We start from the raw sequence: 14,247 nt of genomic DNA, 5'->3' as shown, positions 1-14,247 counted from the left end.
ATCACACTTTGTGTTTGAGACCTCATGTTGCCCGCATTATCTACTAACTTTTTAGGGAAATTCCAATGAGCTAAGCTTCAATGCTACGAAAATGAATTGATTCCATTGTGTTGATCCTTCCAGATTTACAAAACGTAGTTGACCCTAAGGTAATATAGAACGCCTGGCAATAGTGTGGTCCTACTTGCTTTGAATGTACAAATTTCTTCTTAAACGATATTTGGACAGGTCCTTGGATCGACAGCTTTTACAAATTTATCCACAGATCTAACAGATACCTGTCCTTGTTGGTGGAGGTGTCAACAAATTTCTTCTAACAGGATAGAAACTTTTGATCTCGTATGTGAAGACCCTAAGTCAAAAGGTCTACGAAGACCAGTTGCTCCAAAATGTTTTCTACAATCCATCAATATTCGTGTTCATCCTCTCATCTGTTTTATAAGGACTCTTATATTTAGTCCCTAAGAACTCATTTCTGGGGGTTCAATTTTTTTTTATATTTCTGCGTTCCAACCCAAAAAGTGACAAATCAAAAGTGATTTCCTTTAATCCCCAGCATTGGCATAATTTTTCTTGGATTTGGGATTAGCATATACTATGTTTACAGACACATGGCACACAATTTATGAATTATTGTATGTTGATCCTTTAAAAATTTAACTCTCGCTCTATACAGTATATGCCACTGGCAAAAGTGAATGAGAGCTAGAGGAGGAACTCGTGGCAAAGTACCAAATTGTAGACCAGTAACTTAATCGGCAAGACCAGATTTCAGGGTTATGGGCAAAGCTTCAAGATCAGGTCAAGTTGAAATGAAGGATCGTCAATAGAGGAGCAGACATAGTCCAAGGAGATCCTGGCATAAAATAAAGGAAACAGTAGATTTAAAGAGTAAGAAGAATCCACCTTATTAAAGAGGATTCCCACAAAACTTGTTATTGTAAGTCCGACTGGTGGAGCTCCTGCAACTTGGTCATTTATCCATCCAGAAACTTAGTTTCCCGGTTTTATTGAGGAAGTGGCCACAGAAATAAGATTTTGACAGTTACAAATGCATATTTGTAGGGTTTGATAAAGTCCACTCCTATACATGTGCACCTACTATGCATAGAAAACAGTCTTCAGAGAAGAACTAGCTTATTCAGCATTGTTTTTTTTGTGAAATTTTATTTCAGGGAGGAAAGCAGTTCCTTCCAAAAATTGCTTTGGACAATTGCAGCTTGTTAGAAGTCTATTGACAATTCAAAAAATGTCTCTCCTGCCCAGACCCTCTACGATTATCTGTTATCTGGGGGGAAAAATCTGATATTAGGTGTTCAGTTCTCCTGCAGCACCTCCACGGGTTACATTAAGTATTACACAGTGTCCATGCACATCAATGGGTTGTCTGTGCAATGCATGACCTGACTGATCTTCCACATTGAGAGTCTCTTTCTCAAGCCGCTCTCTGTTTTGGCCATGAGACAAGGGTTCAGAAAAGAAATACTATTTGAAAACAAAAGCATCCTGGAACTAGAAACATAAAGTCTGAGCGAGTATTCCAGTGCAAGACTGAAGTCACCTAAGAGAGGTGCCAAGGTAGACTCCAGTGCCACTCCCTAGCTCTCGAGAGTAGGCTGAGCAGCAGCAAGCAGAGGCAAAGTATTCATCTAGCAATAACCCTTCTCCAAAGTGTACCTGCACAGGCATGTCTGACAAGAAACAACCTGGATATTCCTTATCCCGAGCATCTTCTGGTGGCTTGGACCATAATATTTAGATTTACCCTATGCATAAAGCACCAAGAGGATTCATTGGCATGCCAGTTTTCTTTGGTCTCCATAAGAACTCCTGCGTGGGATTGGATTTGCCTGTGTAACTTTTTATAATAATGGACAAAATATAATATAGCGACAGCTGCAGACTCCACATCTCGAAATCAACTGTTAAGTAATGGAGCGTGAGAGTCACTACTTTCTGATGCTATAAATAATAAGCACCTGCATGATATCGTCCTATGGACCATTAACCATAATTATTAAGTCAGTAAGAAATGATAATCACTTATGTAAAATGAAACTTTCTTATAACAATCTTCACTTGCCTGTATTTGCTTTAACATTTCTGGAAAATATATTTTGGTTTTCTTTTTCCCCTTTGGACACCTAACTTGTTGGCAGTCTCATTTGTTGGCCACACTTGATCATATGAAGGTATTCTTGCCTTTTAATTTCAGTTAATCTATCTATGACTCGATGGAGGTCAGGGGAGACATACATACTTAGAGACCAGGGATCAATTAAGTGCTCCACATATCGGGATCAGTGGTGACATCCACTTATGAACATTGGGTAAGACATCAATGTCGGGAGATTAATAGATGAATCCATTTATGGAGATAAGTGGAGGCATCCATGTATGGAGGTAAGTGGAAGCATCCATGTATGGAGATCAGTGGAGGCATCTATGTATGAAGATCAGTGGAGGCATCCATGTATGGAGATCAGTGGAGGCATCCATGTGTGGAGATCAGTGGAGGCATCCATGTATGGAGATCAGTGGAGGCATCCATGTATGGAGATCAGTGGAGGCATCCATGTATGTAGATCAGTGGAGGCATCCATGTATGTAGATCAGTGGAGGCATCCATGTATGGAGATCAGTGGAGGCATCCATATATGGAGGTCAGTGGAGGCATCCATGTATGAATATCAGTGAAGGCATCCATATATGAAAATCAGTTAAGGTATTCATGCAAGAAGATCATTTGAGGCCTCCATGTATGGAGATCAGTGGAGGCATCCATGTATGGAGTTCAGTGGAGGCATCCATGTATGAAGATAAGTGAAGGTATCCATGCAAGAAGATCATTGGAGGCATCCTTGTATGAAGATCATTGGAGGCATCCATGTATGGAGATCAGTGGAGGCATCCATGTATGGAGATCAGTGGAGGCATCCATGTATGGAGATCAGTGGAGGAATCCATGTATGGAGATCAGTGGAGGCATCCATGTATGGAGATCAGTGAAGGCATCCTTGTATGAAGATCATTGGAGGCATCCATGTATGGAGATCAGTGGAGGCATCCATGTATGGAGATCAGTGGAGGCATCCATGTATGGAGATCAGTGGAGGCATCCATGTATTAATATCAGTGGAGGCATCCATGTATGGAGATCAGTGGAGGCATCTATGTCTGGAGATCAGTGAAGGCATCCTTGTATGAAGATCATTGGAAGCATCCATGTATGGAGATCAGTTGAGGCATCCATGTATGGAGATCAGTGGAGGCATCCATGTATGGAGATCAGTGAAGGCATCCATGTATTAAGATCAGTGGAGGCATCCATGTATGGAGATCAGTGAAGGCATCCATGTATGGAGATCAGTGAAGGCATCCATGTATGGAGATCAGTGAAGGCATCCATGTATGGAGATCAGTGAAGGCATCCTTGTATGAAGATCATTGGAAGCATCCATGTATGGAGATCAGTGGAGGCATCCATGTATGGAGATCAGTGGAGGCATCCATGTATGGAGATCAGTGGAGGCATCCATGTGTGGAGATCAGTGGAGGCATCCATGTATGGAGGTCAGTGGAGGCATCCATGTATGAATATCAGTGAAGGCATCCATAATTGAAAATCAGTTAAGGTATTCATGCAAGAAGATCATTTGAGGCCTCCATGTATGGAGATCAGTGGAGGCATCCATGTATGGAGATCAGTGGAGGCATCCATGTATGGAGATCAGTGGAGGCATCCATGTATGGAGATCAGTGGAGGCATCCATGTATGGAGATCAGTGGAGGCATCCATGTATTAAGATCAGTGGAGGCATCCATGTATGGAGATCAGTGGAGGCATCCATGTATGGAGATCAGTGAAGGCATCCTTGTATGAAGATCATTGGAAGCATCCATGTATGGAGATCAGTGGAGGCATCCATGTATGGAGATCAGTGAAGGCATCCATGTATTAAGATCAATGGAGGCATCCATGTATGGAGATCAGTGAAGGCATCCATGTATTAAGATCAGTGGAGGCATCCATGTATGGAGATCAGTGGAGGCATCCATGTATGGAGATCAGTGGAGGCATCCATGTATGGAGATCAGTGAAGGCATCCATGTATGGAGATCAGTGAAGGCATCCTTGTATGAAGATCATTGGAAGCATCCATGTATGGAGATCAGTGGAGGCATCCATGTATGGAGATCAGTGGAGGCATCCATGTATGGAGATCAGTGAAGGCATCCATGTATGGAGATCAGTGGAGGCATCCATGTATGAAGATCATTGGAAGTATCCATGTATGGAGATCAGTGAAGGCATCCATGTATGGAGATCAGTGGAGGCATCCATGTATGGAGATCAGTGAAGGCATCCTTGTATGAAGATCATTGGAAGCATCCATGTATGGAGATCAGTGAAGGCATCCATGTATGGAGATCAGTGGGGGCATCCATGTATGGAGATCAGTGAAGGCATCCATGTATGGAGATCAGTGAAGGCATCCTTGTGTGAAGATCATTGGAAGCATCCATGTATGGAGATCAGTGGAGGCATCCATGTATGGAGATCAGTGGAGGCATCCATGTATGGAGATCGGTGAAGGCATCCATGTATGGAGATCAGTGGAGGCATCCTTGTATGAAGATCATTGGAAGCATCCATGTATGGAGATCAGTGGAGGCATCCATGTATGGAGATCAGTGGAGGCATCCATGTATGGAGATCAGTGGAGGCATCCATGTATGGAGATCAGTGGAGGCATCCATGTATGGAGATCAGTGGAGGCATCCATGTATGGAGATCAGTGGAGGCATCCATGTATGGAGATCAGTGGAGGCATCCATGTATGGAGATCAGTGGAGGCATCCATGTATGGAGATCAGTGGAGGCATCCATGTATGGAGATCAGTGGAGGCATCCATGTATGGAGATCAGTGAAGGCATCCATGTATGGAGATCAGTGGAGGCATCCATGTATGGAGATCAGTGGAGGCATCCATGTATGGAGATCAGTGGAGGCATCCATGTATGAAGATCATTGGAAGTATCCATGTATGGAGATCAGTGAAGGCATCCATGTATGGAGATCAGTGGAGGCATCCATGTATGGAGATCAGTGAAGGCATCCTTGTATGAAGATCATTGGAAGCATCCATGTATGGAGATCAGTGAAGGCATCCATGTATGGAGATCAGTGGAGGCATCCATGTATGGAGATCAGTGAAGGCATCCATGTATGGAGATCAGTGAAGACATCCTTGTGTGAAGATCATTGGAAGCATCCATGTATGGAGATCAGTGGAGGCATCCATGTATGGAGATCAGTGGAGGCATCCATGTATGGAGATCGGTGAGGGCATCCATGTATGGAGATCAGTGGAGGCATCCTTGTATGAAGATCATTGGAAGCATCCATGTATGGAGATCAGTGGAGGCATCCATGTATGGAGATCAGTGGAGGCATCCATGTATGGAGATCAGTGGAGGCATCCATGTATGGAGATCAGTGGAGGCATCCATGTATGGAGATCAGTGGAGGCATCCATGTATGGAGATCAGTGGAGGCATCCATGTATGGAGATCAGTGGAGGCATCCATGTATGGAGATCAGTGGAGGCATCCATGTATGGAGATCAGTGAAGGCATCCATGTATGGAGATCAGTGGAGGCATCCATGTATGGAGATCAGTGAAGGCATCCATGTATGGAGATCAGTGGAGGCATCCATGTATGAAGATCATTGGAAGTATCCATGTATGGAGATCAGTGAAGGCATCCATGTATGGAGATCAGTGGAGGCATCCATGTATGGAGATCAGTGAAGGCATCCTTGTATGAAGATCATTGGAAGCATCCATGTATGGAGATCAGTGAAGGCATCCATGTATGGAGATCAGTGGAGGCATCCATGTATGTATGGAGATCAGTGAAGGCATCCATGTATGGAGATCAGTGAAGGCATCCTTGTGTGAAGATCATTGGAAGCATCCATGTATGGAGATCAGTGGAGGCATCCATGTATGGAGATCAGTGGAGGCATCCATGTATGGAGATCGGTGAAGGCATCCATGTATGGAGATCAGTGGAGGCATCCTTGTATGAAGATCATTGGAAGCATCCATGTATGGAGATCAGTGGAGGCATCCATGTATGGAGATCAGTGGAGGCATCCATGTATGGAGATCAGTGGAGGCATCCATGTATGGAGATCAGTGGAAGCATCCATGTATGGAGATCATTGGAGGCATCCATGTATGGAGATCAGTGGAGGCATCCATGTATGGAGATCAATGGAGGCATCCATGTATGGAGATCAGTGGAGGCATCCATGTATGGAGATCAGTGGAGGCATCCATGTATGGAGATCAGTGGAGGCATCCATGTATGGAGATCAGTGAAGGCATCCATGTATGGAGATCAGTGAAGGCATCCATGTATGGAGATCAGTGAAGGCATCCATGTATGGAGATCAGTGAAGGCATCCATGTATTAAGATCATTGGAGGCATCCATGTATCGATATTAGTAGACACACCCATGTATTGAGATCGGGGAGAAATATGTTATTTAATAATTGTTACTTGCCTCCACGGTGTCTTTAGACATCTTTGGGTGGTCTCAGATTTGACTTACATTAATTGTGGAAGTGTCCTTTTGAGCTGCTTCAAGGGTCATTAAACTGGGCCTCACTGGTAACCATATAGGATGTAGAGCTTCAATGGGATGTACAACTAATGTCTATCCTATCAATATTGACTGGACAACTGAATTTAATTAATTGCTCCCAGCTGGAGTTTTTTTTTCCACTGTAGTGTTCATCAGTGGGATGACTACTAAAGCTCATATCTATTTGTATATATTTATTTCCATTTGCTTAGATCTAAAATTAAAAGGGTTATCAGGTTTAGAATATATTCTAATTTAGCAGGAGATCGCCTTAAAAAAGGGTCTCTCTTTCTCTGGAGAACCCGGCATGTCAATGTATTACATGGACGACCAATTCAATTCAATAGACCTCATGTAATGCTTCATTTTCCCTGTGATGGCGCTTCAGCGAATTTGAACAATTGCTTTTGAACTCCCACATTGATTATAGCTGATCAGTGGACCGGCCCTAGGATTATTCTATCATTGGGGATACCTTCTGCCAAAAAGCAGACAACTCTCTAACCATGTATTGATGTGTTTCCTTCCATCTTGATTTTCAGTAATGATAACTTCTTCTTTCCGCTCTGTCTTGGTCTCTAGAACCTCAGTTTTCAAAAGAACAAGACCTGTTTGCCAGTATTAACAGCACGAGAGTGAGACTGAGTCTGACTGGTTGGAATGATGGCGGATGTCCGATCACATCGTTTAACCTGGAATACCGACCATTTGGCACCACGGTGTGGACCCTGGCACAGAGGACCTCTTTATCTAAGTCCTATATACTGTATGACCTGCAGGAAGCAATGTGGTATGAACTGCAGATGAGAGTGTGCAACAGTGCAGGCTGCGCCGAAAAGCAAGCCAATTTTGCAACGCTGAATTACGATGGCAGTAAGTAGTATATGACTCTCAGTATCTAGTATGTTCTAGTAATAGATGTAACATTCTTATAGTTTGCAACTTATTGTAAATACTTATTTAATATTATTAATGCATAACAATTAGCTCAAAATATATATTTTACTGTGATAGGAAAATTCTTTTGTGTATCCTTGTAACTTGTACATAGGGGGCTGTATTATAGTAGATATATTCTTGTACATAGGGGCAGTATTATAGTAGATATATTCTTGTACATAGGGAGCAGTATTATAGTAGATATATTCTTGTACATAGGAGCAGTATTATAGCAGTTATATTCTTGTACATAGGGGGGCAGTATTATAGTAGATATATTCTTGTACATAGGAGCAGTATTATAGTAGTTATATTCTTGTACATAGAGGGGCAGTATTATAGTAGATATATTCTTGTACATAGGAGCAGTATTATAGCAGTTATAGTCTTGTACATAGGGGCAGTATTATAGTAGTTATATTCTTGTACATAGGGGGGCAGTATTATAGTAGTTATATTCTTGTACATAGGAGCAGTATTATAGTAGTTATATTCTTGTACATAGGAGGGCAGTATTATAGTAGATATATTCTTGTACATAGGAGCAGTATTATAGCAGTTATATTCTTGTACATAGGGGCAGTATTATAGTAGTTATATTCTTGTACATAGGAGCAGTATTATAGCAGTTATATTCTTGTACATAGGGGCAGTATTATAATAGTTATATTCTTGTACATAGGGGCTGTATTATAGTAGTTATATTCTTGTACATAGGGGCAGTATTATAGTAGATATATTCTTGTACATAGGGAGCAGTATTATAGTAGTTATATTATTGTACATAAGGATCAGTATTATAGTAGTTATATTCTTGTACATAAGTAGCAGTATTATAGTGGTTATATTCTTGTACATAGGGGGCAGTATTATAGTAGTTATATTCTTGTAGATAGGAGCAGTATTATAGTAGATATATTCTTGTAGATAGGAGCAGTATTATAGTAGTTATATTCTTGTACATAGGAGCAGTATTATAGTAGATATATACTTGTGCATAGGAGAAGTATTATAGTAGTTATATTCTTGTACATAAGGAGCAGTATTATAGTAGATATATTCTTGTACATAGGAGAAATATTATAGTAGTTATATTCTTGTACATAAGGAGCAGTATTATAGTAGATATATTCTTGTACATAGGGGCAGTATTATAGTAGTTATATTCTTGTACATAGGGAGCAGTATTATAGTAGTTATATTCTTGTACATAGGAGCAGTATTATAGTAATTATATTCTTGTACATAGGAGCAGTATTATAGTAGTTATATTCTTGTACATAGGGGCAGTATTATAGTAGTTATATTCCTGTACATAGGGGCAGTATTATAGTAGTTATATTCTTGTACATAGGAGCAGTATTATAGTAGTTATATTCTTGTACATAGGAGGCAGTATTATAGTAGTTATATTCTTGTACATAGGGTACAGTATTATAGTAGTTATATTCCTGTACATAGTGGCAGTATTATAGTACTTATATTCTTGTACATAGGGGCAGTATTATAGTAGTTATATTCCTCTACATAGGAGCAGTCTTATAGTAGTTATATTCTTGTACATAGGGGCAGTATTATAGTAGTTATATTCTTCTACATAGGAGCAGTATTATAGTAGTTATATTCTTCTACATAGGAGCAGTATTATAGTAGTTATATTCTTGTACATAGGGGGCAGTATTATAGTAGTTATATTCTTGTACATAGGAGGCAGTATTATAGTAGTTATATTCTTGTACATAGGAGCAGTATTATAGTAGTTATATTCTTGTACATAGGAGCAGTATTATAGTAGTTATATTCTTGTACATAGGAGCAGTATTATAGTAGTTATATTCTTGTACATAGGAGGCAGTATTATAGTAGCTATATTCTTGTACATAGGGGACAGTATTATAGTAGTTATATTCCTGTACATAGTGGCAGTATTATAGTAGTTATATTCTTGTACATAGGGGCAGTATTATAGTAGTTATATTCTTCTACTAGGAGCAGTATTATAGTAGTTATAGTCTTCTACATAGGAGCAGTATTATAGTAGTTATATTCTTGTACATAGGAGCAGTATTATAGTAGTTATATTCTTGTACATAGGAGCAGTATTATAGTAGTTATATTCTTGAACATAGGGGCAGTATTATAGTAGTTATATTCTTGTACATAGGGGGCAGTATTATAGTAGTTATATTCTTGTACATAGGGGCAGTATTATAGTAGTTATATTCTTGTACATAGGGGGCAGTATTATAGTAGTTATATTCTTGTACATAGGGGCAGTATTATAGTAGTTATATTCTTGTACATAGGGGCAGAATTATAGTAGTTATATTCTTGTACATAGGAGCAGTATTATAGTAGTTATATTCTTGTACATAGGGGGCAGTGTTATAGTAGTTATATTCTTGTACATAGGGGCAGTATTATAGTAGTTATATTCTTCTACATAGGAGCAGTATTATAGTAGTTATATTCTTCTACATAGGAGCAGTATTATAGTAGTTATATTCTTGTACATAGGAGCAGTATTATAGTAGTTATATTCTTGTACATAGGGGCAGTATTATAGTAGTTATATGCTTGTACATAGGAGCGGTATTATAGTAGTTATATTCTTGTACATAGGGGGCAGTGTTATAGTAGTTATATTCTTGTACATAGGGGACAGTGTTATAGTAGTTATATTCTTCTACATAGGAGCAGTATTATAGTAGTTATATTCTTGTACATAGGGGGCAGTGTTATAGTAGTTATATTCTTGTACATAGGGGCAATATTATAGTAGTTATATTCTTCTACATAGGAGCAGTATTATAGTAGTTATATTCTTGTACATAGGGGCAGTATTATAGTAGTTATATTCTTCTACATAGGAGCAGTATTATAGTAGTTATATTCTTCTACATAGGAGCAGTATTATAGTAGTTATATTCTTGTACATAGGGGGCAGTATTATAGTAGTTATATTCTTGTACATAGGAGGCACTATTATAGTAGTTATATTCTTGTACATAGGAGCAGTATTATAATAGTTATATTCTTGTACATAGGAGCAGTATTCTAGTAGTTATATTCTTGTACATAGGAGCAGTATTATAGTAGTTATATTCTTGTACATAGGAGGCAGTATTATAGTAGCTATATTCTTGTACATAGGGTACAGTATTATAGTAGTTATATTCCTGTACATAGTGGCAGTATTATGGTAGTTATATTCTTGTACATAGGGGCAGTATTATGTAGTTATATTCTTCTACATAGGAGCAGTATTATAGTAGTTATATTCTTCTACATAGGAGCAGTATTATAGTAGTTATATTCTTGTACATAGGAGCAGTATTATAGTAGTTATATTCTTGTACATAGGAGCAGTATTATAGTAGTTATATTCTTGTACATAGGGGCAGTATTATAGTAGTTATATTCTTGTACATAGGGGGCAGTATTATAGTAGTTATATTCTTGTACATAGGGGCAGTATTATAGTAGTTATATTCTTGTACATAGGGGGCAGTATTATAGTAGTTATATTCTTGTACATAGGGGCAGTATTATAGTAGTTATATTCTTGTACATAGGGGCAGTATTATAGTAGTTATATTCTTGTACATAGGAGCAGTATTATAGTAGTTATATTCTTGTACATAGGGGGCAGTGTTATAGTAGTTATATTCTTGTACATAGGGGCAGTATTATAGTAGTTATATTCTTCTACATAGGAGCAGTATTATAGTAGTTATATTCTTCTACATAGGAGCAGTATTATAGTAGTTATATTCTTGTACATAGGAGCAGTATTATAGTAGTTATATTCTTGTACATAGGGGCAGTATTATAGTAGTTATATGCTTGTACTTGTACATAGGAGCAGTATTATAGTAATTATATTCTTGTACATAGGGGGCAGTGTTATAGTAGTTATATTCTTGTACATAGGGGGCAGTGTTATAGTAGTTATATTCTTCTACATAGGAGCAGTATTATAGTAGTTATATTCTTCTACATAGGAGCAGTATTATAGTAGTTATATTCTTGTACATAGGGGGCAGTGTTATAGTAGTTATATTCTTCTACATAGGGGCAATATTATAGTAGTTATATTCTTCTACATAGGAGCAGTATTATAGTAGTTATATTCTTCTACATAGGAGCAGTATTATAGTAGTTATATTCTTGTACATAGGGGGCAGTATTATAGTAGTTATATTCTTGTACATAGGGGCAGTATTATAGTAGTTATATTCTTGTACATAGGGGCAGTATTATAGTAGTTATATTCTTGTACATAGGAGCAGTATTATAGTAGTTATATTCTTGTACATAGGGGCAGTATTATAGTAGTTATATGCTTGTACATAGGAGCAGTATTATAGTAGTTATATTCTTGTACATAGGGGGCAGTGTTATAGTAGTTATATTCTTGTACATAGGGGACAGTGTTATAGTAGTTATATTCTTCTACATAGGAGCAGTATTATAGTAGTTATATTCTTGTACATAGGGGGCAGTGTTATAGTAGTTATATTCTTGTACATAGGGGCAATATTATAGTAGTTATATTCTTTTACATAGGAGCAGTATTATAGTAGTTATATTCTTGTACATAGGGGCAGTATTATAGTAGTTATATTCTTCTACATAGGAGCAGTATTATAGTAGTTATATTCTTCTACATAGGAGCAGTATTATAGTAGTTATATTCTTGTACATAGGGGGCAGTATTATAGTAGTTATATTCTTGTACATAGGAGGCAGTATTATAGTAGTTATATTCTTGTACATAGGAGCAGTATTATAGTAGTTATATTCTTGTACATAGGAGCAGTATTCTAGTAGTTATATTCTTGTACATAGGAGCAGTATTATAGTAGTTATATTCTTGTACATAGGAGGCAGTATTATAGTAGCTATATTCTTGTACATAGGGTACAGTATTATAGTAGTTATATTCCTGTACATAGTGGCAGTATTATGGTAGTTATATTCTTGTACATAGGGGCAGTATTATGTAGTTATATTCTTCTACATAGGAGCAGTATTATAGTAGTTATATTCTTGTACATAGGAGCAGTATTATAGTAGTTATATTCTTGTACATAGGAGCAGTATTATAGTAGTTATATTCTTGTACATAGGAGCAGTATTATAGTAGTTATATTCTTGTACATAGGGGCAGTATTATAGTAGTTATATTCTTGTACATAGGGGGCAGTATTATAGTAGTTATATTCTTGTACATAGGGGCAGTATTATAGTAGTTATATTCTTGTACATAGGGGGCAGTATTATAGTAGTTATATTCTTGTACATAGGGGCAGTATTATAGTAGTTATATTCTTGTACATAGGGGCAGTATTATAGTAGTTATATTCTTGTACATAGGAGCAGTATTATAGTAGTTATATTCTTGTACATAGGGGGCAGTGTTATAGTAGTTATATTCTTGTACATAGGGGCAGTATTATAGTAGTTATATTCTTCTACATAGGAGCAGTATTATAGTAGTTATATTCTTCTACATAGGAGCAGTATTATAGTAGTTATATTCTTGTACATAGGAGCAGTATTATAGTAGTTATATTCTTGTACATTGGGGCAGTATTATAGTAGTTATATGCTTGTACATAGGAGCAGTATTATAGTAATTATATTCTTGTACATAGGGGGCAGTGTTATAGTAGTTATATTCTTGTACATAGGGGGCAGTGTTATAGTAGTTATATTCTTCTACATAGGAGCAGTATTATAGTAGTTATATTCTTCTACATAGGAGCAGTATTATAGTAGTTATATTCTTGTACATAGAGGGCAGTGTTATAGTAGTTATATTCTTCTACATAGGGGCAATATTATAGTAGTTATATTCTTCTACATAGGAGCAGTATTATAGTAGTTATATTCTTGTACATAGGGGGCAGTATTATAGTAGTTATATTCTTGTACATAGGGGCAGTATTATAGTAGTTATATTCTTGTACATAGGGGCAGTATTATAGTAGTTATATTCTTGTACATAGGGGGCAGTATTATAGTAGTTATATTCTTGTACATAGGGGGCAGTATTATAGTAGTTATATTCTTGTACATAGGGGCAGTATTATAGTAGTTATATTCTTGTAGATGGGGAGCAGTATTATAGTAGTTATATTCTTGTACATAGGAGCAGTATTATAGTAGTTATATTCTTGTACATAGGGGGCAGTATTATAGTAGTTATATTCTTGTACATAGGGGCAGTATTATAGTAGTTATATTCTTGTACATAGGGGCAGTATTATAGTAGTTATATTCTTGTACATAGGGGGCAGTATTATAGTAGTTATATTCTTGTACATAGGGGCAGTATTATAGTAGTTATATTCTTGTACATAGGGAGCAGTATTACAGTAGTTATATTCTTGTACATAGGGTACAGTATTATAGTAGTTATATTCCTGTACATAGTGGCAGTATTATAGTAGTTATATTCTTGTACATAGGGGGCAGTGTTATAGTAGTTATATTCTTCTACATAGGGGCAATATTATAGTAGTTATATTCTTCTACATAGGAGCAGTATTATAGTAGTTATATTCTTCTACATAGGAGCAGTATTATAGTAGTTATATTCTTGTACATAGGGGGCAGTATTATAGTAGTTATATTCTTGTA

The 14,247-nt window shown here is 37.4% G+C and overlaps 1 protein-coding gene across 2 annotated transcripts in view; it reads left to right on the top strand.

Moving 5' to 3' along the window:
- Nucleotides 1-14,247, top strand: part of DSCAM (DS cell adhesion molecule) — a 673,153-nt gene that overhangs the window by 534,298 nt on the left and 124,608 nt on the right. For both annotated transcript variants that reach the window (XM_073668460.1, XM_073668459.1), the window contains exon 26: nt 7,243-7,533. In XM_073668460.1, coding sequence (XP_073524561.1) covers nt 7,243-7,533 — 291 coding nt within the window. The remainder of the gene's footprint in view (nt 1-7,242; nt 7,534-14,247) is intronic.

This window comes from Phyllobates terribilis, unplaced genomic scaffold, assembly GCF_046119375.1.
Source record: "Phyllobates terribilis strain yellow unplaced genomic scaffold, ASM4611937v1 Scaffold_2__4_contigs__length_985480577, whole genome shotgun sequence".
Classification (NCBI taxonomy): domain Eukaryota; kingdom Metazoa; phylum Chordata; class Amphibia; order Anura; family Dendrobatidae; genus Phyllobates; species Phyllobates terribilis.
This window is presented reverse-complemented; position numbering and strand designations above follow the sequence as displayed.